This window comes from Mytilus edulis, chromosome 4 (assembly GCF_963676685.1).
Source record: "Mytilus edulis chromosome 4, xbMytEdul2.2, whole genome shotgun sequence".
NCBI classification, from domain to species: Eukaryota; Metazoa; Mollusca; class Bivalvia; order Mytilida; family Mytilidae; genus Mytilus; species Mytilus edulis.
This window is the reverse complement of record NC_092347.1, coordinates 84,794,671-84,820,711: the sequence shown is the minus strand read 5'-3', so window position 1 is coordinate 84,820,711 and position 26,041 is coordinate 84,794,671. Positions and strand designations below refer to the sequence as shown.

Genomic DNA, 26,041 nt, shown 5'->3' with positions numbered 1-26,041 from the left:
CAATCATAGCATGTGTAACTTCAACAACTTGGATTATTTTTGTTTACATCCGCTTCTGAAATATTTCACATGCACGATTCAGGAAACAACAAGTTTGAATCATTAAAACAGTAAAAAGATTGAACAGAAGTAAGATGCTTCAATAACAAATATGTACACATATAAACAAACACATGTATATATTTTTGTTTGCCAATCTAGAATGAGCAGAATAATTACAATCACTATTTTCAAACATACTAGATTGCTTGAAGTCCAGTGGCAAATATTTCATGCGTTTTTTAGAACGATTAAACATTTATTTAATATACTTTAAACATCACCTATTCCCTGCATATCCTTGTATTATTGGTTATCTTCTTCCCTGCACCTTCAATCAGTGATCAGTTATTCTTGTATCACAGCTTTGAGTTTGAGACCAGGCATAATCAGCGAAGTCACAATGACATCTAAGCAGAAGTTATCAGCGACGTTTCAATGTGAGAGGAGACGTAATTAAGCTTGTTTCTGTCAAGCATAAAACTTTCTTAGAGAAGGAAAAAAGAGTTAGACGGTAATAATACGATAAACAGATGAATTTGGTTTTGTGTATGCTCCACAACTTGAAGCTTTTAAGCTCTTTTGCTGTGCTCACTCACCCCAAAAAGTTCACATTGTGGCTCACGGCTGATATTTTATGATATCTTTGTGTAGTAAACCCAAAAATCTACATTTATTGTGTTTATTAGATTGATTGTGACATCACAATTTCCATTAAAAAAGCATAAACAGTATACAAATTACATTTGATGTATGATAAATGTATATGATTTGGCGATAGGTATAATTTGATTATTTTATTGGATACCAACCAGATCAAGAGAATCACTCAAATTTAGTTTTATCGGTATCACAAATACTTTTAAGAACTGGATCTCAATGAGCACCACTGGACATTTTTCAACAAGAGATATTGTGAGCTAGGGGCATTTGGATATACAAATGTATTGCTTTTAGATGGGTGCACAATGCTTATAACATTTTAAATGTCTGTCTGATGTGTTGTGTAACCATATCAAGATCAAGATGTACAGTTCAGGAATATCCAGTAAATAGAATAATATAATTTAATTCATGTAGAATATACCAGGTCACAAATTATTTGATGTAAACTGAGATATATACCAATTGCAGTGTATATTATTTTCTTCTCTTTTAATCTGTTAATGAAATTTGAGCAAAAATTAACCCTTACCATGCGAGGGCCGTAATATTATGGCCACACCCAAAGCACTGTTATTTGGCACGCTCCAAACATTTTGAGGTCAACGTCATGCCATTTACACTGTGCTTAAACGGCTGTGGGTAACTTAAGTTACCCACAGCCCAAGATGGCGGACTCTAAACTCGTTGATATTTAATTCATACAAAATGTACCTTTTGCGACGTTTTTCATGCAGAATGTAAATCTTTATAGGATTATTGAATAAAGAAATGACTAACAATTACCATAAATTTGTTAATATAGAGTTCACTAAAGCGCAAGGTCAACTTTAAAAAATGCATAATATGTCCGTAACTTTTTTATCGAAACTAAGCAGACTGTCCGTAACTTTATTTTTAGATGTGGGTAACTTTTGATTTAAAATTTTAAAATTAGAAGACAATTAACATCATATTTGTAACCTTCGCGGCCGTTTATACTACTCATTCACCACCAAATGTGATTTTATCAACGCATCATACTTACACCACAGAAGTTTTATGTGGGGTTTGTGGTACTCCATCCTGGTTATGGTTTGAACTTTTATTTACTGATGTGCGTCTTATCGACGTTTTTGGCTTGTCAGACCAAGGCTTTTCCATACTCTTTAATGTTTTGAGTTTAATTATATGTTTGCGGTTTACCTTCACCTCTGTTTCTTTCTATGTGTATTTTGATGAATACTCTTTGACGAGGCTCGGTATTTATACATCCCACCAGTTAGTTATAGTGTTATGATTTTTTGAATATGTTTCCTAGTATGTTTTTTTTTCTCTCTTTGTATGTTATCAGGGGTTGTTAGACTATTAAATTACCCTGTTGTCCTACGTAGTTATTTATATTTTTATATACTATGTCGAATTGTTACAGTTATGTTGACTGCTCTTTTCCTTTTATTGTCACTGACTTTTACCTATTGTGTCTTTTAGTTTTATTCAGTTTAATGAGATTTGATGCAACTTGCATACAAATGAAATATGCAGCTAGCTGTAAAACTAGGTTTATTCATTTATACAAAATGTCCTTTTTTTTTAAAAGTTTTCCCATTTACTGTAAATCTTGGCCAGGGTGCCGCAATATCACCGTGCGCAACGTCCCAGTGTGTCCAGATTGACACCCCTTTTATTTTACTGTCAATGCTGATGGGATTTGTTTGTGTGGGGATGAGAGAAAAGTGTTTTTGGCTTTTTCAAAAAGACGGGAAAAGTTTGTGCACTTAAGTCTCGTATAGTCTATCCACTGCATGCCTGGGCAATTTGGGTTCCCCTCCAAAATCCCGAATTCACGCTACCCTTGTCGTAACGTTGCTGGCAGAAAATCAGTAAGTGTATACATGCTACATGTATGTGTAAAAAATACTTGTGTAGTCTACTTGTTCAAAAATAAAAACGAACAATGATGTTTCAACAGTTTATCTGCTATGATCGGAAACAACCCTCCGAACTAGGCGATTCGGGTACCCCGACGTTATACAAAATGAGAGTTTTGCGGATTTATCGTGATTTTTTTCATATTTTCCCAATTTTGTCTTCCATCGATACAATGAATTATATCATACTAGACATCTACTTCGTTTTGTGAATATGTATTCGATGCAATCTCTATCATCAGTTTAAACATTACATCCGCGTATGTCGATTCTTTGAAAGTTACGGACATCTCTATTGGTATGATGAAAAAAGTTACGGACAAGTTGTTTTGAAGTTACGGACAGCCTAAGTGTTTTTTAAAATCGTGCTGTGATCGTTTATTTTGTAGAATTTAATCACCTTTCCAATTTAGGGGTTTCCCTAAACGATTAATACAACTTTTAAATTCAGTTGTTTAAGTTGATGCATTCGTGGTATTGTTATTCTATAGAAGAAAAGTATCTAACCGACGCAAGGCGGCTCCATCTTGGGCTGTGGGTAACTTAAGTTACCCACAGCCGTTTAAGCACAGTGATTTAATTGGAAGTGTATGCATGTTTCCTCAATCTTGCACAATTAATTGTCATCTTTCTCACTTTTAAAGTTCATTTTGAGCTCAAATACAAACTTGGAAAATTGAAATCAGACCAAAGTGTTGTTTTTTTTGAGTGGTGGGCTTACCTTCGAGGTCTGAAATCAGAATTTTTTAGAATTTTGGTGCAAACGACCTTTTTTAGACTGATTTACCCAGATCAGTTTCACTCTAATCTAACAACTGTTGTGATAAATGTGTTCACTGGGGTCCACTCTACATCTAAACAATAGCTGGATGCATCTATTAGCATTCCTCTTACCTCCTGGTCGAGAAAAATAACATAAAAACGTCAAAATTGACACTTTTTGCACATGAGGACCAAATTAGGGCCAAATAAAATAGTATGTGCATTTCCAGTTACATTTAAAAAAGTTAGGGTACTCTTTGATAGGTACATTGTACATGTAGGTAGGAATTTTGTTTTTAGTTTTGATTGTTTTTTTTTTTTACTGTAACATTGAGTCTATTGGAGCGACACTCTGACTTTGACAGTGCTGAATGAAAAATGACAAGTAATTGGAACCACAGTTGTACAAATTCTACTGTAAAATGTATACAAATTTAAAACAATGTTTAAATGTAAAGACTAATCTTACTTCCATAGTTAGTCACAGAAGAACCAAAATATATGTTTAAAGCCTAGTGTTTCTCGTCCTACATCCTACCGAGGACTCATTAATTTTTCTGTACATACATTTAAACCTGTTTTCACTAAAGACACAATAATAACTTATCATCCTAGATAACAAACAAGGTTAACAGGAGACCAATGTGTAGAAAAATATGTTATCTTTATATCTATAAAACTACTATAAAAAATGTGTAGTAAAGTCCTTAAACACTTTTTAATTTAAAAAAAAAAGGTATCAAGAAGTATCTGACACAATCCTGATAAGTTCCTATTTTTTACAATGTATTATTTTAATTTGAAATGATATTTTTTTTTAATTTTTACCACATGTACCTCTATAACTGATTTATCTGTTTTAATCATTATATTAAATTACACATTGTAAATTAAGTAAGTATAAATATCTGTTTTTATATGCCCCTTTACAGGACACATTATGGTGTACAACTGTCCGTCATTATGTCTGTCTGTCTGTTAGTTGTCAAGTTTACATGTTGGAAAAAAACTCAGAGGCTTTAACCAATTTATTATGAAACTTTTGTGAATTGTTTATATATCTATGGATGTAAGCTCACTTTCACTTTTTGTAAATTTAATATTTTAAGTTTCTGAAGTATATTGTGTATGGGATTTTATTCATAAAAAAGGGGGATCCAGTTTTCAAAACCATTACTCTAAAGTGCTTTGAGCAGTTTTCAGGATGATTGATTACTGGTTTCTATCTGTTAAAATAACCTCCCTCTAAATAACTTCATTCTTTGGAAAAGTTATCTTCCTTGGAAATGCATAGAATGACTTTGCCTTCATTTGTATTTCGTAGAAGAGCTGTTACTCTTGGTAATCTTCATTACTTTTGTTTATGATGTGAACATTCCTTGAGTGCTATTTTATCAATCCTGAGCCAGCTTTTAAATTTGCTGACTGTTTTATTCTCAATTTTGGATGGTTATATATACTTTCTTTCACATTTCTGGTTTTGAGTGTTCCTGGTGAAGGTTTTCCAAACAAAAGCCTTTGAACACACCTAATTTATGTTAGTGTTAGTGATTTCAATTTGCTAGGACTGAGATGATACCACTGCTAATGGACTGTTTATTCCCAAGGTTCATGTATAATTAGCCCAGGTAAGTCAGTGCTTTGTAACTGAAACAGGTTTTTAGCATACATGTCTTAATATTTCTGTTTGTAAATTTTAAAAAGGGGACACATTGAAAAAAAATAATTTTGTTCAAATGAAGAAACTCAAGTCTTAATTTTGTATAATATTGTGTTTAATAATAAATTGGATATATAAAAGGTCTCAAAAATAATGTGAAGGCATGTTTTTTTAACATCCTGATATAGTCACTTTATAAATTTTGGCGTCTTTGGCTGTATGGCCTTCTTCTGCACCACATCCTATGAAGATTTGTCCTGTCTGTGTGAATGAAAGGGAAACTGGATATAGTATCCCTATGTCTTTAGTGTTGTACCATGACACAATGTTTCCCGTACTATCCAGGATGTGTAAGGAGTTAGTATTCATTTCAGACACCAAAACATTGTCACTTTGTGTTGTTACTATTCTATTTGGTTTAAATGATTTGTGTTTGTTGATTTTTGGATGACCTATGTACGAATTAATTATATCACTTCCTGGTTCAAACACTACCACTCTTCCTTCTTGACCTGGTTCACGATCCACCACATGAATATTGCCAGTACTGGTACTGGTAATACTCCTTGGGTATGTAAGTATAGGTTGATTATGTTGATCATATTCATAAACAGTTTCATGGTCGCCCTTTTCATTCATTACATACACAGCTTTCCTTCCTGATTTCTCATTAATACCTCCTACTATAACTTTATTATTACCAGTAATGTGGATTATTGTGGAAGCTAAAGGTTTCACATTATATACAGTGTCTGAAAATTTACCAGTGGAAATACTAAGTTGTTGTAGTCTTGATTTGCCAACAGATAGAAGGAGGTTATTAGATGGTGATATTGCCATTCCATAGACTGCCAAGTTCAAGGTCAAAACCACATCAAGTTTTTTCCCTTTAGGTTCTGCTTTTACAACACTATTGTCTAAAGCAGAATTAATCCAAATAAAATCTTCATATGAAATGATATCCGATACAGCAGAAAGTTCTGTCTGATACTCTTCAATGATATTAAATGCAACTTTTATTTTCTCTGGCATTTTTAAAACTCCAATATTTGATTGAGTTATTTCCCCTGGGTAAAAAATAGGTGTAGAATTGTATGTAGAATGTGTTTTCGGTGATTTGACTTCCATTGAATTTTCAATTCTCCTTATGTCTGAAAAAAACTTTGTAATGTCTCTGGTTTTAATAAAGTCACTAATTTCATTGTATCTCTTGTAAACTTCTCTCATGGATTTTGTTACTGTATTTATGTCAGTATCAATTGTCTTCAAAATAGTCTTCAGATTTTCATCCGTTTCATTTTTTAGATTTTGGATATATTGGTCAATAGTCCTTTTTAACAAATCACCATGATTCACAATACTCTGGATAACTTTACTGTGCTTCACATTTTCAGCATTCTTATGCTGTTCCAAAAGTTTTTTTCTTGTGATGGCCTTCTCTTTTTCCATTTTAATTTGACTTTGTCCTTGTTTCAGCCTCTTTATTTTTATATTGTATGCTTCTCTGATCTCAATTAGTTGATTTACATGATTTATATGAACTTCAGACACACAAATAGGACAAACAAGACTGTCACATCTCTTGCAAAAAAGACAGTAAGTTTTTTCACTATGGTCTGTACATTGAATATTTTTAAAATCCAATTCTTCATTGTGTAGATCAACATCTTCAATATTTATGACCACGTGATCTTGTGAGTTTATAATTCTACAATGTCTTCCATCTTTACATTTATCACACATAAATAGTCCACAATCTGTGCATTTCCACCTGATGTTTTTCTCAGTATCACATAGATGACAATTTGTAGGTACTTGTACTTGACTTTTATTAACGGATTGAGAATAAGCCATTATATTGGACAAATGTTTCTCATAGCTATGTTTAGTATTACATTACTTATATATATTAAAAAGAACAAATAATATTTAAACTTCCAATGTATTATGTGCAGATAACAAACCAATTTGAAATCTTCTTTAATTCAAATTAGGTTTGCCTAATACCGGTAAATGCAGTACATAATAATTTAACAAATTAATAATTTTTCACAATGTAGTTAATTAACTGTACATAAATATAATATTACAATACACATTATATATGTTTTAAAGGAGTGCACACTAGGGATACAACATTTATTAAAACTTTATTATTTAACCAAGTTGTGTAGAGTATAAAGTTTTGACCCGTCCCGACCTATCAGTATGTCCATCAGTCCTGTTCTTGTCATCACAAAACTTCTGAAACCTCACAACAGAATTTCATGATTTTTTAAGATAATTAGGACATATTATGTAGATTTAAATATCATCAGGAAATTTTTATTAAATTCATTCTAGGAGTTATATAGCCTTATGAACTTAGTATTTTGGCCCCAACAATGCAACTCCTCTGAAACCATACGACAGAATAACATGAAACTTTGTAGAAATTAAGAACATACTAATTGCAGATGTTCATATCGATGGGAAATTGTAATTCATTTTTTTTTTAGCATTTACATTAGGTAAAATATCTATGGATGTAAAACGCCTGTATTTAACATAAATTTAACATATAGACTACCACAGACGTAAAACATCCCTTGGTTCTCATCTGTATTTAGTTCCTTTTTGTCAGTAACACATCCATCATTTGTGTATTTTTGTTTTGCCTTGACGGAGTCAAAAAGCGAGACATAGGTATGCTGTTTCCGGCGTCGGTGATATCGATGGCGTCAACAATGTATTAGTTTGTGATTAGGTCTAGTATGGTAAACCACAAGTGGTAGGTCAATCATATTTGGTATGCAGTAATATAAGCATTGGCACATCTCATTTCCATGGAGATAATTTGGCCCTGCCCCCTCAATCATGGTCTATTGACTTCAAAACGTTTGCTTATTTTACATGTATTAGTTTGTGATTAGGTCAGTTAATGGGGAACCACAAGTTTTAGGTCAATGATATTTGGTATGCAGTTGTATAAGCATTAGCATATCTCATTTCCATGGAGATAATTTGGCTCTTCCTCCTTAGTAATGGTCTATTGACTTTGAACATTTTTCTAAGTTATCATGTATTAGTTTGTGATGAGGTCAGTTCAAGGGTAACCATTAGTGGTAGGCCAATGTTAATTGGTATTCAGTTGTAATAGCATTGGCAAATCTCATTTCCATTGAGATTATTTGGCCTCGCCCCTCAGTCACAGTCTAATGACTTTGAAACTTAGTTTACATGTATTAGTTTGTGATTAGATCAGTTTAAGATGAACTGCTGATGTTAAGTCAGTGATATTTGGTATGCAAATTTATTGGCATTTGCAAGTATTGTTTACATAGAGATTATATAGCGCCATCCCCTTTATGGTTCATTGACTTTGAAACTTTTACATAGTTTACAAGTTAATGTTTGTATTTAGGTTTGGGAACGACTTGTAATTAGTCAATGGTATTTGGTATGCAGTTGTATTAGCATTGGCACATCTCATTTACATGGAGATTGTTTAGCCATGTAACTATTAAGTCATGGCTCATTAACTTTGAATATTTGCATAACTTGTGTAAGATATTAAAGAATTGCTATTTTGATTTCAACATTTGCATCATCAACATTACAAAAAGGCGAGAAATATCTCTGTGATAACAGTTTGTATAGAATTTTGAATAATGTATACATTCATGGGAGCAAAATTTGCCTATGTATTATGTAATATTTTAAAATGATTTATATATACCAACCCCTAAATAGAATATTTTTTGAATCATGTGTCAAGACCTTTCAATACACCAAAGACATTACATTTTTGGGACAAATAGGTGCTAAATCGTATATACCTTGAATTAACATTGTGATTAAAAGATGGATAAAGTAAGATACATATCATCACATATGCTTAAATATGCAGTAACAAATGTTAACTTTATCTGTATGGTTTATTGATTGTAGATTTGTACTGTCTAAGTTATATATAATTGATTTGATATCACAAAAAATGTATTTACGTTGAATTGTCATTTTAAGCTGTTTAGATATTTTTTAAAGATAAATCAGAATTATTGAACCTTGGCTTGTGTATTTACATTTGTGGCTGTTATATTGAATGGTAAAGTAATTGTATAGACTGATCCAGTTGATGATTTGGTGATAGAATTTCCTATTACCATGATTACTGACGATAATTAAAATAAGTCGCATGGACATGATGTTACAGAAATCTCTAAAGTACTTAGAAATATATTGTTGTGACTAGTCTCTGTATAAAAAATCTAAAGGTATAACATTTATGTAAATATTTTTGCTTCAGTACTTTAGGAAATCCATTAAAATTCATAAATAGTAAAACATAAAAATTTAAGTCATTTAATCAAGTTACTTATGAACTATAAAAGGTATGTTATTGAAGATTTTATAAACCATTGATTTCTTAAACAACATGTTAAACTGATAAAAAGATATCAAGATTAGAGTACATTTAGATGGCCATGCTTGAATTGGTCAATAAATTGATAGTTAAATAGGGTCAAAGTATTTTTTCAGCCATAATATTTATGCAAGAGGAAGAGACTCTAAATGAAAAAAAATGTCTGGCCATCTGGACCATGTGAAATTGTTTTAATAACTTGTATTTTAGTGTCTCTGGTTGTACCTCTGTGTAATGTATTGTGTTTGTTTTGTTCGTTAGTTTAAACATATTTTATTGTTCAAAATTAAAAATGGATCAGACACAAGTTTTATAACTTACTAACGTCTTCTCCAATGTGTGTTTGTTTATTTGAAGGAGTAGAGTGTTTGTTGTTAGAGTGATCTGTTGGACTGTCCAATGTATTTGGTAATTTTTTTTATACAAATAAAAAAGTATTACATTGTAGTACAATAAATTTTAGATGAAAAAATATATATTAATATCAGTACAATGTACATGTAATCCTTTTGATTTCTGTATAAATTTACATTTGTACTTATCAATCATGCATAAATCACATACATTGTTGTATAATCTTAATAAATGAAACACAAATCATGCATAATTCACATACATTATTTTATGATCTTTACAAAGAAACACATATGTTTGTCTTCACTTATTAAACACAAATTGCACAAATTTGGCATGCATATTATGGCTATTATGATAAGGGGCTTATATGTAAATAGAGCATTTGTTTCATATATAAAACTAGAAATATTATCTATGTTTGGAATAATCTTCACTGTTCTGTCACACAAATTATTGACATGAGCTATATCTTGATATATCATTTCAGGAAGTTTTTGTTTTTTTTACATTTTATCTTTAAGATAACAAAAAGGCAAAGTTGAGATTTTTGTTCAAACCTAAACTGAAAGTAAGGAACTTTTAAAAAAGGAAGATGTTTTACTTTAAATGGTTGCAATGGTTATTGTAATTTGAGTTAGTTTTTCTGACAATCTAAGTGAAACCTTAAACAGGATATTTAATTTTAGGGCAATAAAGCTGAAACTAATCAAATTGTATGTAGTAAAATATTAATATTGAAAGTGACATAAGTTATAGATTTTTTAATTATATTAATTCTGTTTACTGGTATGTATTTAAGGAAGGTACGTAACATCTGGTCATTTTTTTTATAAACTGACGTAAAACTAATAAATTAATAAATTCTAGGGAATCACTTCATTCAGACAGATATATTTGTTCATACAGAAGATTTATTGGTAAGATACGTATATCTTATAATATATTTCCAAATTTTCACCTTTAAGTCAGGAACCTCATTTGAAGCTTTATGTCATATCCTCAATGTTTTGGATAATACTAGAATTTTGTATCAATAGAAGATTTCAAGATATTTAAAAAAATTAAATTTGTATAATTTCTTAATTTATTCCAGAACATTGTTCTGTTTGAATATTGTCATCTGACAGTGTCCAGCTGTGATGAGACAAGTTATCTTTTGACTTGTGGTGTTGTCTGCAACAGCAGTGTCAAAATTTGTTAATCCACAACTCTGTGAAAACTACTAAATAGAATTCAACCAAACCTGCACAGACTTTTCTACAAGATACAAAGTTGTGCAGTTGTTCCATGTATTTAAATGGAGAAATAAAAAATGAAAATATTTGCTGCATTTTGATTAAATATTGAAATTGATGAAAGGTCTGACAAATGTATGTGGTCCTTGATGTACAATTAACCTACTAAAATGATTGATTCTTTATTATTTTCTGTTTAAAGATGACACCATAGAAACAGACATAATGGGATAGTAAAATATATATAAAAAAGATCACCATGGCAACCATCCCTGGATCTGCTGGATTGCCGTTGCTTGGCGACAGATCATATGACTTCTATAAAGACCCAGTGAAGTTTATGGAGAAAAACATCAGTTACTACAAGAACAGAAATTTTATTGGAAGATTTCTGAATAAATCAACAGTGTTTGTTGGATGCAACAAAACTTTGAAATGTTTACTGACAGGTTTGTTGTTTTAGTAATAGCATTTTGTGAAATACTTGTACTTTTAAAGATTCTACAATATTTTATCAATCTATTTTCATTATTCATGATAAATACCATGACTGATCGCTCTGAATATTTTTGGTTTTGTATATCTTTGTAGTTTCGGTAGTGAACTTCTCCTCTATGACCCAATCAACCCAGAAATTATACCATCTCTTTAGATTAAGATATCGTTCTTCCTCATTGACTCACAGTTAATATACTGAAAGCTAGTTCAAAGTCATTTGCAATTAATAAATGAATCTCAGACTAAAGTATCAATCTGTTCCCATCTTACAGATTTAGTGTAAAGATATCATAAACCATTTGAGAAATGCAAGACATGCTGTGTCTGGATAAAGTGAAATTAAAGAGACTGTTTTTTATTCATACAAAAAAGAAGATGTGGTATGATTGCCAATGAGACAACTATCCACAAAAGACCAAAATGACACAGACATTAACAACTTAAGGTCACTGTATGGCCTTCAACAATGACAAAGCCCATACCGCATAGTCAACTATAAAAGGCCCAGAAATGACAAAATGTAAAATAATTAAAACAAGAAAACTAATTGCAAGATTTGTAGAGTTGTCTCCCATATTTCTTTAACTGCCAGATTTGTAGAGTTGGCTCTCACACACCACTAACTGCCAGATTTCTAGAGTTGTCTCCCATACCTCACTAACTGCCAGATTTCTAGAGTTGTCTCCCATTCATCACTAACCCAGACTTGTAGAGATGTCTTTCATATTTTCACCAACTGCCAGATGTGTAGCATTGTCTCCTATATTTCATTTATTGGCAGATTTGTAGAGGCACATTTTTTTACCTCACACTTAATTGAGGACAGGTATATTTATAGTTTGTTTAATTTTTTTTAGAAGAAGCAGATAAACTGGATCATGGATATAAAATGTTCATGGGAGACATCTATGGTGACAACATTTTATTTACTGATGGTGAGAAGGATATTTTTTCAGAATATGAGTTAAAAGTCTTTAATAGTGTGTAGAGCTATTCTGATAATTGATAAGTTTTTATGAAGGGCTGTAAGTGGTACCTTCTGTTGTTATGATATTAAACATTAGTCACAACTACTATTCTTTTATGCCGACAATTTTTTATCTAATATTTGGTACATTATATGTCATAACAAAGACTTAGAATTATGGTCCAGGTATGATCTTTCTTACCATACATATTTACAAATTTTCGTTTGGATCTTGAGTTTCCTTAATTTTTAGGCAGTTAAGCTGCCTTATGCGAGCACCCTGGATTTGTGTTCTACCCAATAAATTCTGAAATACGTGCCATTGTTATCATCTAGCTGGCTACTATATTATTTATAACTTATTGGACAGTTTTTTCATACTTTTCATTCTGGATTACAAAAAATATGACCAGAAAAACCTTAAATGATGGTCGATTTTCCCAAAAGTTTTGAAGTTGCACATAGGAAGTAGAGCACATTAGGAATCCTTATGTAGTTTATTCTCCCCTGAGCTTTTGGCTAAGATGTCAAAGAACAAATGTATGAAATATTTAATCGCCGAAAATCTCCAAAGACAAGTAGTTAAGATTTCCCAAATTGCAAAAGTCGTAGGAATATTGTTTGTCGTCAATACGTAGTCATCTACGTCAGTAGTCTATTAATATATTTCAACTGATCACGCTGTTGGCGGCAATTTTGAATTAGAACTTGATATTTTCGTATCTTTTAAATTTGGACGCAGGGATTCAAATTAGCGGTGGTCCGAGGTCTGCGACCTTCCACTTTTGCAGTCGGACTTACTACTTGGTTACTAGCTACGCCCGACATGCCCGATGGACCTTGAAAGTAAATAAAAAATAACTTTGCAAACATTTTTACCAAAGTTTCCTAATAAACGATCTAAAACTTATTTTCATCATTACTTTTCATGGCAGCGATGTTCAATTTGTTCAATCGCTAGCTTTATACAGAAAATCGCCGACAAATAATGTGTAAATCCGAGTAAAATCGTATCTCACTGTCTGTCAAAAACAACATCGAAAAAAAATGGCTGCCGCGAGAAGACAATTACAATATCGGATCCGATTCCGGAAGCGGATAAGGGTAATCCCGGGTTTTGGATATCAAGTGAAAAAATCCAGACAGGTGACAAAATACATCTATGCATGGTAAATAAATATAAACACTAGAATTGAAAACCAACAGATATATGTAAAAGAAAGAAAAAGCAGAAAATGTTTTGTACACCAATTTTAATGTCAAAATCCATTACAACGTGACATCTGGGAACAGTTTATCTTACAATATATATGTTCCTGGTAACAGTATAAGTTTTTCTTTATCAGTGATAAATGTTGGTAATGCATATTAGATGCTTTTCAAGTTAAACATATTTACTGCAATTTCAAGGGGTATTTTTTTCTTCTCAATTTTGATAGGTCAGTTAAAATAGTTGGAAGTTTCTTATATAAAAAAAAAAAGATCTGGTATGATTGCCAATGAGACAACTATCTATAAGAGACCAAAATGACACAGACATTAACAACAATAGGTCATCGTACACCCTTCAACAATGAGCAAAGCCCATACCGCATAGTCAGCTATAAAAGGCCCCGATAAGACAATGTAAAACAAGTCAAACGAGAAAACTAACAGGCCCTATTTATATATAAAAAAAATTAACAAAAAACAAATATGTAACACCGTGAAAAACAAACAACAACCACTGAATAACAGGCTCCTGACATGGGACAGGCACAAATAGACAGGCACAAATAGTGCAACTATATTATATGATACCTGAATGTAAGCAAATCATTTAATATATAGGTGGAGTCCATTGGGCCACTCTACCTCCTCCTGTTTGATAACTTTGAAACAGATGAGATCCCCACCCCTCAACCATATACATTCATGTATGAGACTAAATAACTAATCAAATGAAAAATAAGGGAAGTCCCTAGGGTCACCCCACCCCCTCATATTTTAGAACTTGGAAACAGTCAAGATCCCCACCCCTAAACCATATTTATTCATGTATGGGACAATATATATATAATCAAATGAAATATAGGGGGAGTCCCTGGGGGTCACCCACCCCTCCTGTTTGAGAACTTGGTAACGGTCGAGATCCCCACCCCTAAACCATATATCTTCATGTAGGGGACAATATAACAAATCAAATGAAATATGTAGGGGATCCCTGGGGATCACCACACCCCTCATATTTGAGAACTTGGAAACGGTTGAGATCCCCACCCCTAAACCATATATATTCATGTATGGGACAATATAACCAAATCATATGAAATATAGGTGGAGTTCGTGGGGTCACTCTTCCCCTTCCGGATTTAGAATTTGAAAACGGCTAGATCCCCAATCTTAAACCATATATATTCATGTACAATGATGTATGGGACAATATTACAAATCAAAGGAATGATAAGGGGGTCCCTATGGTCACTGTAAACCCTCCTGTTTGAGAACTTGGAAACATTCAAGATCCTCAACCCTAAACCATATTTATTCATGTATGGGACAATATAACTAATCAAATGAAATATAGGGGGATTCCCTGGGGGTCACTCCACCCCTCCTGTTTGAGAACTTGGTAACAGTCAAGATCCCCACCCCTAAACCATATATATTCATGTATGGGACAATATAACAAATTATATGAAATATAGGTGGAGTTCGTGGGGCCACTCTACCCCTTTCTGTTTGAGAATTTATAACGGTCGAGATCCACAATGATCTGAAATAATATATATTTATGTATGGGACAATATTACAAATCTTATAAGGGGGTCCCAATGGTCACTGTATACCCTCCTGTTTAAGAACTTGGAAAAATTCGAGATCATCACCCCTTAACCATATATACTCATGTATAAGACTATATAACAAATCAAATAAAATATAGGGGAAGTCTCTGTGGTCACCCTACCCCTCATGTTTAAGAACTTGGAAACAGTTGTGATCCCCAACTCTAAATTAAATGAAATATAGGGGGAGTCCCTGCAGTCACCCACCCCTCCTGATTGAGAAATTGGAAACAGTCCAGATCCCCACCTTTAAATTAAACCATATATATATTCATGTATGAGAACTAATCAAATGAAATATAGGGAGAGTCCTTAGGGTCACCCTACCCACTCCTGTTTGATAAATTAGAAACAGATGAGATCCTCACCCCTCAACCATATATATTCATGTATTGGACAATATAAAATAACAAATGAAATATAGCGGAAGTCACTGGGGTCCCCCACCCCCTCCTGTTTGAAAACTTGATAACGATCGAGATCCCCACTCATAAACCATATGTATTCATGTATGGGACAATATAAAAAATCAAATGAAAAATAGGGGTAGTCCCTAGGGTCACCCCACACCCTCTTTTGTGTGTTTTGAGAACTTGTAAAAGATTGAGATACCAACGCCTAAACCATATTCATTCCTGTTTGTCATTTCAAAAAGGATTGAACGACATACAAGGTCAATCTCATAGGCGACACATATGCATATCACTTTGCTAGACCCTAACACCTGTCATTTTATTCCAAACTTAGACATCATGGACTTGGGGTGAACGTGGGAGTCATTTACATTTACTATGGACAGGTCAGTCAGACCTCACCATTGATCCCTGTAGTAGTAAACATTTGTCTGATTTGTGTCTCCTAACTTTTGTACTGTACAACACAAACTCAGTTTTCTTTCCAGGGAAGCAAGTCCATTCATACTTTTACAAGCTCGTACTAAAGTCAACTTGAACTACTAACAGTCAACTAATACGAACAATTACGATCGGCAACTAGAAGAACTGCAATCATTGCAAATTTGTACCACTGCTGACTCATGAAAGACTCATGACCATTCGTGGTCATGTGCATTGCTATTGAAAACCTTAATAAAATATGAATTATTTGCCGTAATGATTAATTCATTTAATGAACATCAATGTACAATTATATATGAATATTTAATGTTTGTTCTTTTAAATCTTTTAAAAAAAGTTGAAGCAACATTGCCACAGTTTTCATAATTATGTTTGCCTTGGTTTTTGGTTAACTGCCTACAGTGCTTACAGCGCTTTGATTTTCCTTTTTATGATTTTACCTTTGTTGTGCAAACATCTGGGCTCACGGTCATAAAACTTTCGAGCATGATTTTTGTATTCAAGACTCGAAAATCAACCAATCAAATTGCTGGATTTCATGTTTCGAGCATGATTTTTGTGCTCCGAGCACTGAGCAAAGTTTTATGCCTTCAAGGCCTGCCTATAAGCACATATTCATATACTATTCAAAAATATCAGAGATGGCTACACATAAAGTGCTCCCTTTAAAAACACTTTCATTTGCTCAAAATAGAAAAATCTAAAGTAAGAAAAGATTTATTCTAATAGTGAATCCAAAAAACTAATACTTGCCACAGTACAAACTGATTTTAGACTTGGAGTGGTATCAAGTGCTATAGAAGAGTAAGCTTGGCATTGACATCTGTTGTGTATCATCATGTGTCCAGTGGTCAAATCTGGTAATGAATTAAATTCTTGTAAGTTGTTTTCTTCTATGAATTTTAGGATTGGACATGGTATCATTACGAGAGTCTTTAATCCTACTGTTTACCCTTGAAGCTGTTTCTACGTATCAAGAGACAATCAAGCATGTGGTGACAAACTTCATACACAAAATAGATACAGAGTAAGTATAGATTACACTTTAAACTTTGGGTTTAAGATAATTTATCATTATGATGTTATATTCCTTATATAAGTATTAACAAATTCTCTACCCCTAAGGGAGATAACAATTAAACTCTGAAAGTAGTCCTATGTACCATTATAAACCCTGAATATTGTTTATAAATGGAACTGATATGTATATGCTCAAACATTTTTTTACATTCAAGAAACAGAAGGTTTGCCATTTACCACTTTATACATCTTTATTCATAGGACTATAAAATCTGGATTTGTCTGATTAACAATTTTATCGTCCCTTTGTATGAAACAGCATTCAAAAATGTAATGAATCTTAAAATAAATGATGATACTGTTTAAATTGCCACCTGTTTTTGGTCGATTTTAGATATTTTACATTTAATACTTGCAGGAATCCTGTATGTTTGTATCAAACATTAAAGAGGATGTGTATAGAAGTTTGTCTCAGTTTGTTCCTTGGTATTGATTTTGATACAATGACAGAATTAACAGAAACTATTGTCTCCTTGACAACCACTCATTGGCATGGTGAGTTTAAGTATTGAAAATTTGAAGGTCAAACTTTTTATTTTCAGAATGTACTTACAGTTCTATACAAATGTAAGCCGTATTGGATTTTTTGAAAAATAAAGAACAATATACAGACTGAAATCAGAATTGACTTAAGGAGACATATATCTTATTATTTAAGCTAAAAAAAGTTGGGAATATGTTCATAAATCAGAGAAAGTTTTACACTAAAGAAGCATGCATCAACAAAAACCTGATATAATTATGTATTATTTTTACAGGTATAATATCAGTTCCAGTGAATCTAAAATTTCCTATTGGTGGAGCCTCTACTTTTAGTAAAGCTTTAGATGCAAAGGTTTGTACTTCAGTTATATCTATTGGTTTCTTTATCTTGTCTCTTAATGGCCTGACTTTTAAAACTTTTCTTTTTTTCTCGATTTTTTTCCTTCTGTCAATTAGTATAACAAAACACCTTTTTATGAAGCGTAATGACTGAAGAACTAGTAACAAAGCATTTAAATATAAAGATTAAGGATTATACCGAAGATATAACAATTGATCAAAAGATTAGACTGAACTGATTTGGATACTGGAAGCGGTAAGAGTCTGGCTTAATCAATCAATGTGATACAAAGGCATTTCCAGTTAAAAAAAAACTTCATGTAACAACCTGGTGCATAAGAATAAAAAATCCAAAAAAAATCAGCTATTTAACACCAGGAATGATCCAGGTTTTAAATTGTATTGTAAAACATTTTTTTTTATTGTTGGGAACTTTTATGGATTACTTGGGTGATTGGCGATGCCTGAAGGCATTGTTCTGCCTGGCTACAGCATCGTCCGGCTTTTAGTCTGTAATGCCTTGAGGCATCATTCACCTTGAAAGGGTTAAATGAAAAACTCAAGAATTAACAACTTTTCCATAAAGCGCTTAAAATTAATCAGTGTATTAAAGTTTGATTTTCAGTATGCAATAGCAATGAAATAAATAAGACATTTGTTTCTTTTACAGGCAAAACTGCTTGATATAATCCAAAACAAAAAAACAAGCACTAGTCGTCATTTTGCAAAGAAGATACAGGAAGTACCCAAGGGAGATAATGGAATATTTGTGAACAATCATCTGCTGCTGTTTACCTCTGCCCTGGTACCAAAAGCATTATCTTCTTTACTTACATCATTCATGATAGAAGTTGCCAAGCAAAAGGTAAGTAAGCCTTTATATCAAGTTATCATATTTTATTTACAAAGATTCGAAGACCACTTCCCCAAAAAGGTACAAAATTAATATATTTCTGATGTATAAGCTATGTACAGTATTAGCAGTTAAAAAGAAACAATAGTGTATTCATTTGAAAAAGATAGTTTTTATGACTAATTATTTATTTTCATTTATTTCTTATATGATTTTTAAATGTTTTTTTGTTTTTATAGCTATGCAACTTTATAATCCCAGGAGTTAAAAAAAACCACTCTGACCCTCCAACATATATGTACAGTGTCAGTCCAATATATATGAAAATAAGGAGATGTGGTATAATTGACAATGAGACAACTCTCCACCAGAGAGAATATGTAGACAGTTCTCCCACAAGCAAAAAACCCTAACTGTAATGTATAAGGGCATACACCACATGCACCATTTAAACAATCAAGGGAAACAGAAATTGTACTGTGAAAGTACTTTTATTCGTGGGGTACCAATTTTCGTGGTTTTCGTGGATGACTTTATCAACGAATTTAAGTGTCGAACGAAATAAAACAACCATTGTCCAAATCAAGACATGGAAAGATCCATGAAGGTTTGACTACTTATGTGATCTAGAGAATATATTGAATAACCTAGAATCTGAGAATACTTTAATAGCAGTCACAGAACTACAACCGCATGCATGATAATACCCATTTAATCTTTAATAACCTAAACTGTACAACTTTTGATCTTTTAATTCTCATAAAAATATTTTTTTTCGATGAAAGTCAGAATTCCCGTATTGATATGCTAGTATGATAAAGAGTTCATTTTATATCCTTATAGTTCTCTTACATATGGGAAATAATAATTTCATGCTGGGCTTGATTTTGATAAGAATTATTTGACAATTCAAGATACGTTTATAACATTTGTGTATGATACTGATTTCTCTAGGTGACATGTTTATGGCCTAATTAACACCTTTGATGGTCCTGATTCCTGAATCTGTTGATCACTTTCACTTGAGTTAATTAGTGTTGTCACTACGATTTACACGGGTCAATGTTCACTTTGCAATTTCCCTCAATCCAGACTATTTGTAACCTTAGTTTCTAAAGGCTTTAATTTTTCAATTATTTTTTTTTTTAGAAAACTAAAATCCACGAATTTAAAAACCCAGGAACATGTAAATATTGCTCAAACCACGAAAATTGATACCCACGAATTAAAGTACTTTCACAGCAATTTAAATATCTTACTAAAAATTGCTTTTATTTCAAACAGGACCTACAAGAAAGCATTCTTACAGACAGAGGTTTAAGAGAGATATATATGTTAGAAGTCCAGAGAATGTATCCTCCATTTTTTGGTGGTAGGAGAGTTATAAATAAGGTAAGGTATTTTCCCATAATTATTAACTTATTTATTGGAGAAATCATTTTATCTTTCATTTTACAAATCATCAACAGAAAAATGTTTATTTTCAACAAAAGGATAATTGTATCTCGCTTACCATTTGTTTGCAAATTGATTTATTCCTCAAATCTAAATTTGTATATATCTAGTTTACAGTGCCAATTCAATTTCTATTGTCGATACAAAGATCATTTTTCAGTACACATTGTACACATAGTAAATAGACAAATTTTATGTATTTTGCAGGATGTTGAGGTTAATAAGCAGAAGTTTGTGAAGGGTAATGCGGTTGTATTTTCCACATATGCCACACACAGAGATCCTGATGTATTTGATGATCCTCACCAGTTTCAACCACAACGATGGACAGAAAAGTAAATTTTTAGCAATTTTTGTCGAGCCTGCAACTTTTGTTGCAGAAAGCTCAACATAGGGATAGTGATCCGGCGTCGGTGGCTACGGCGGCGGTGGCGGCGGTGTTAGCTCACTTCTTAAAAGCTATATATTTTAGAAGGTGGAAGACCTGGATTCTTCATATTTTGTATATAGATGCCTCATGTTACGAAGTTTCCGTCAGTCACATGTCCAATGTCCTTGACCTCATTTTCATGGTTCAGTGACCACTTGAAAAAAAAGTTCAGAATTTTTGTAACGTTGAATTCTTTCTTATTATAAGTAATAGGATAACTATATTTGGTATGTGCATACCTTGCAAGGTCCTCATGCCCTTGACCTCGACCTCATTTCATGGATCAGTGAACAAGGTTAAGTTTTGGTGGTCAAGTCCATATCTCAGATACTATAAGCAATAAGGCTAGTATATTTGGTGTATGGAAGGACTGGAAGGTGTACATGTCCAACTGGCAGATGTCATCTGACCTTGACCTCATTTTCATGGTTCAGTGGTTATAGTTAAGTTTTTGTGTTTTGGTCTGTTTTTCTCATACTTTATGCAATAGGTCTACTATATTTGTTGTATGGAATGATTGTAAGGTGTACATGTCTAGCAGGCAGATGTCATCTGACCTTGACCTCATTTTCATGGTTCATTGGTCAAAGTTAAGTTTTTAAGTTTTGATATTTTTATCTAATATTATATGCCAAAGGTCAACTATATTTGGTGTATGGAAATATATTATGATCTATATGTCAGTCCCGCAGGTTTTATTTGACCATGACCTCAATTGCACGGTTCATTGGACAGTGTTAAGTTTTTGTGTTTTGGTCTATTTTTCTTAAACTATAAGTAATAGGTCAACTATATTTGTTGTATGGAAGCATTGTTAGCTGTACATGTCAATACTTTCTAATTTTAATCAAGGCTAATTAGTTGTACCTGTTGTTCAGACAGCTGAAATCTACCTGTTCAAGTGACAGGTAAACTATTTTCAGTACCGGACATCGTAAAAATTGATCGGTCTATTCACAATTATTTTCTTACATTTCAGCTGTTTGTATCTAATTGATTTAGTCCAAAAGATTAAAATTATAAGAAATTAGTTTATCAACATGATTTGATGAAGTATTAAAAAAGGTTTTAAATGAAAAATCGTCAGAACTACATTGTATGAACTAGAACATGTGTGCGCATGTGCACAGGTGGGAAATTTAATTATGCATCCTACATTTCTTCAAAAATGCTAAAATTATCATTGATACCTGTATCTAACGTTCATTTCAAGTATTTTGTTGAAGAAATAACGTGGAAAGAGCTTCTTCACTTAGTCGTGCTTTGTAAAACCTACATGGATTTTACATATCCGTTTATGGTCCATGTTTTACCATTGTCAAGTCAACATCCAGTTTTAGGCAATGTGATTTTTTTTTTATCTAATGTCAATCGTTGGAATGGCCATCTGATTACCATAATCGCCTTTTGTGACTAAGTCTTAAGGGATTAAAATCGGGATCAGATATAAAATGTCCGGCTGGCTCAAATATTTTTTGGAAGCCCTGTCTTAAGCCTGTTTGAGTTTATGTCAATTTTATGGCAATAACTTAGCAGCCAACAAATGGGAAGAAACTTGACATTATAATATAACTTTATCCAAAAATTTATCCAACAAGGTATGGGAATTATAGTTTATTTGGTGGCATTTTTCTTATCTTCATGGCATTCCCATGTTGAAACCAAGGGCTTGACTACAAGGTCCATTTATTGTTGAACGGATGACACAAGGCTCAAGTTTCTTATATAGTGCAAAGGATGAATCAAGGCCCTATTTTTATATGTTATATATAAAACAAGAATTTGTCCCCAGTACACGAATACCCCATCCCCACTATCATTTTCTATGTTCAGTGGACTGTGAAAATGAGGGAAAATCTCTAATTTGGCATAAGATTAGAAAGATCATATCATAGGGAAGTGTTTCAAGTTGATTGGACTTTAACTTAATCAAAAACTACCTCGACCAAAAACTTTAGCCTGAAGTGGGACTAATGAACGGACACACAAACAGACAAACGAACAGACAGACGGACGAACGTACTGGCGAACCGATGCACAGACCAGAAAACATAATGCCCATTAATGGGGCATAATTAAGAAGAAAATTAATTGCAGTGATCACACATATACCATCACCCATGAAAATTAAAATGTATGAAATATTACAATACTAATTTTAGTTAAAAATACATTTTATTTTTTTTCAGAAATATAAATGACAAAGACAAATTATTTTGCTTTGGTGCAGGACCTAGATGTTGTGTAGGACAGAAGTTAGTTTGGTGTATAATTGATGTGAGTTTTTACACGTAAAAGCATTAATTAGGAGAATCTATTTGTATAGATGATATTTATAGGTATTTATTCTAACTAAAGAATAAAGTTCAACAGAGGATATACCAGCCATTGAGAAATGAAGTACACATACACAATTAAAAAAAACCTCTAAATATATTGTGTTATCAAATAGGAGAAAAACATTTTACTCTGGTGGATAGTTGTCTCATTCCCAATCATACCAAATGTCCTTATTTTTAAAAAATTAAATTTAATGATAGAAATGGTTGATGAAACCAAACCCAGTGATAACTGAATTTATAGTTTAAGAAGTTTTTAAGTTAAAACTTTATTAAAGTAATTTTTTTTTTTTTTAACAATAACTAATCAATCATCATCACACAAACAATATGCTTTCTATATTGTAGACCATCATTGATGAAATGTTGACCAAATTTAAAGTATCATTAATTGATGAACAAGATCTCACTCATAAATGGTTACCTGTTTCCAGACCTAAAAATGAAGTACTGGTACAGTTTACTGAAATGGATAACAGTCAGTAGCAATTAAGTACTGGTACAGTTTACTGAAAAGGACAACAGTCAGTAGCAATTAAGTACTGGTACAGTTTACTGAAAAGGATAACCGTCAGTAGCAATTAAGTACTGGTACAGTTTGCAAAAAAGATGCCAGTCAGTAGCATTGTCAAAGTCATCCAATGAAATCACAGCAATGAATTTGAAAACAGTAACTTAAGATACTTTTGAGGAATAAAATGGGACCTTAATTGACATGTCTTTCATAATCAGGGATACATTGTATATAGACATTTTTTTTTAATTTCCATACATGTAAGTTTGAGGTACATTTTGTGATATTCAAAAACAGTGATTTCTCATTAGGTTGATAACTTTAGTTTGTGGATGACATTAAGATGAAAGTAGCAAAACTTCATAAAAAAAAATTTTGGAAGAAAAATGTTAGAAATAAATTGTGAGAATGCAATAAGAAAAAACATTATAGTAACAGACTGATTGATTTTGAATGTAATAAAAAAAAATATTTTATATTTATGTATGTCCAAAATCTACTATTGTTGATTTTTTTAGATGTAAATATAAATAAAAAGGAGAAATAAGTTATGAAATATACCTTTTTGTCTATTTTTGGCAAAATAAGCATACATAATATTTTAGATAATTTATTGAACTTCATATTAATGTGTCTCAAACTTACTCTTTGCACATACACAAAGATTTTTTTTATTGTTATATATATACAAATTTATATCTGTTGTTTTTTCATAATTTATATGCAAATAAACAAAAAATTGTAACTCATATAAGACTATGAACAAAAATCTTTTATTGTAGAAACTTTTAACTTTTACATTTATATATGTTTTTGATAAACCCTTTTTATTTGCCCACTCCAAAGGAGAGGTAAACTGTTTTTATTTGCCTGTTTGTGTGTCCATCCATCTTTATGTCCTTTCATCCCATTAAATTCTACAATGCTATGAATGAAATTTTCATTACAAAGAAACTGAAATTAAGAGATCCCTGCAGAAATATATTATCAGGCTTCTGGTGAACATGTACTGTGTATAGGGTTTTCAAATTCATGGTTCACCAACCTACTATCTTTTGATTTCATAAAACAGGGGCATTTTAAATTAACTTGTTTACATTCAGTTTTGCTTAAATGGTGTGTAGTTCAGCTAGCAAGTGAATGTTATTTAATTCATTACTTTACTGCACCATCGTAAGTGTCTTGTGGAGAAAAATTATGGTCAATTTTAATAAGTCTGAAAAGGACAGACAAAAGTAAGCCTTTTATTCCACAATCATATTTAAGCAGCCATGGAGATCATAAAAATATTTTGAATCCCAATAAATTTTTACCTTGCAACGATATTTGTTGGACAAAACTGCTGTTGCTCTGGTACCCACTACATGATTTATATTCTGTTTACAAACCAGTTACTATTGGGATCATTATTCATTTGGAATTGCTCAAAATACTTCTACAATCATCCAAATCAAAATAAAATGTAAATAAAAGGTTGATCTAGTCTTTATCATTATAAACATTCCATTATAGTGGTATTTATAGATACAATAGGTGGGATATATTACTTTATTCAGTGTAAAACATGTTTATTCAGTATAACATATATTTATTCAGAGTATCATGTCTAGTTAGTGTATCATTCAGTGTAAGTGTAACACATGTTTATTCAGTGTAACACATGTTTATTCAGTGTAACATGTGTTTATTCAGTGTATCATGAAGTGTAACATATGTTTTTTACTTTGCATCATATGTTTATTTAGTGTAACATATGTTTATTAAATGTAACTTGTCTGGTTTTTTTCAACATTGCATCCATCTACAAAGTTTCGCTATTCAATTATTAATGTTTAAATTAACTGCTTAAAATTTTGCCTAAATGTGAAATTGGTTCATTGTACTACTGGCATTTATGAGTGAAAAAGAGGAACTAAAAAGCTATATTTAGTTTGTTAAATGAGAACCTTTTTTGATGATCAAGGTTTTTTTCAAGCTATTCACAACAGTATAGAAGCATTCTGTTTTTGTTTGTAAAAAATTCTTTAAAGGTATTTTATTTTCTGTTAATAAATTAAGTGTTAATTCAGTTTATTCAAAGGTATCTGTTTGTGATGTTTCATATCATTGTGAGCTTTTTATTATCAAATTGTTATAGGACACTTTGTTTTCTGGTTTTATAGGTATTGCTCAAATGGCAAAAACACTACTTATGTATATTGATTTATGGTCAAAGGTCACATATAACATATCTAAAGGAAATCATATCAATAGAAAAATTGATCTCTACTTAGTCTTTTTTTAGAAAATTCATTTCATGCTAGATAAATGTTGTCAATTGGTTTTTTTTATACACATTTGCACAATAAATATATTATAATATTTTAAAAA

General features: G+C 31.9%; 2 protein-coding genes across 3 annotated transcripts; one reads left to right on the top strand and one right to left on the bottom strand.

Annotated features, from left to right (window-relative positions):
* The first annotated feature begins 13 nt into the window (after window positions 1–13).
* On the top strand, window positions 14–26,041 carry LOC139520805 (putative cytochrome P450 120). Of its 2 annotated transcripts, none has more exons than XM_071313764.1 (11): window positions 14–129; window positions 11,234–11,480; window positions 12,387–12,464; window positions 17,085–17,205; window positions 17,617–17,753; window positions 18,017–18,093; window positions 18,751–18,945; window positions 20,218–20,325; window positions 20,596–20,723; window positions 23,008–23,095; window positions 23,506–26,041. In XM_071313764.1, the coding sequence occupies exons 2-11, from the start codon at window positions 11,291–11,293 to the stop codon at window positions 23,641–23,643; spliced, it is 1,260 nt and encodes a 419-aa protein (XP_071169865.1). In that variant the 5' UTR covers window positions 14–129; window positions 11,234–11,290; the 3' UTR covers window positions 23,644–26,041. The 2 variants fall into 2 exon arrangements, with proteins under 2 accessions (XP_071169865.1, XP_071169866.1); XM_071313765.1 differs by lacking the exon at window positions 14–129 and adding an exon at window positions 10,634–10,713.
* LOC139520803 (uncharacterized) lies at window positions 5,141–7,156 on the bottom strand. The gene has a single exon (XM_071313763.1). The coding sequence runs from the start codon at window positions 6,886–6,888 to the stop codon at window positions 5,206–5,208; it is 1,683 nt and encodes a 560-aa protein (XP_071169864.1). The 5' UTR covers window positions 6,889–7,156; the 3' UTR covers window positions 5,141–5,205.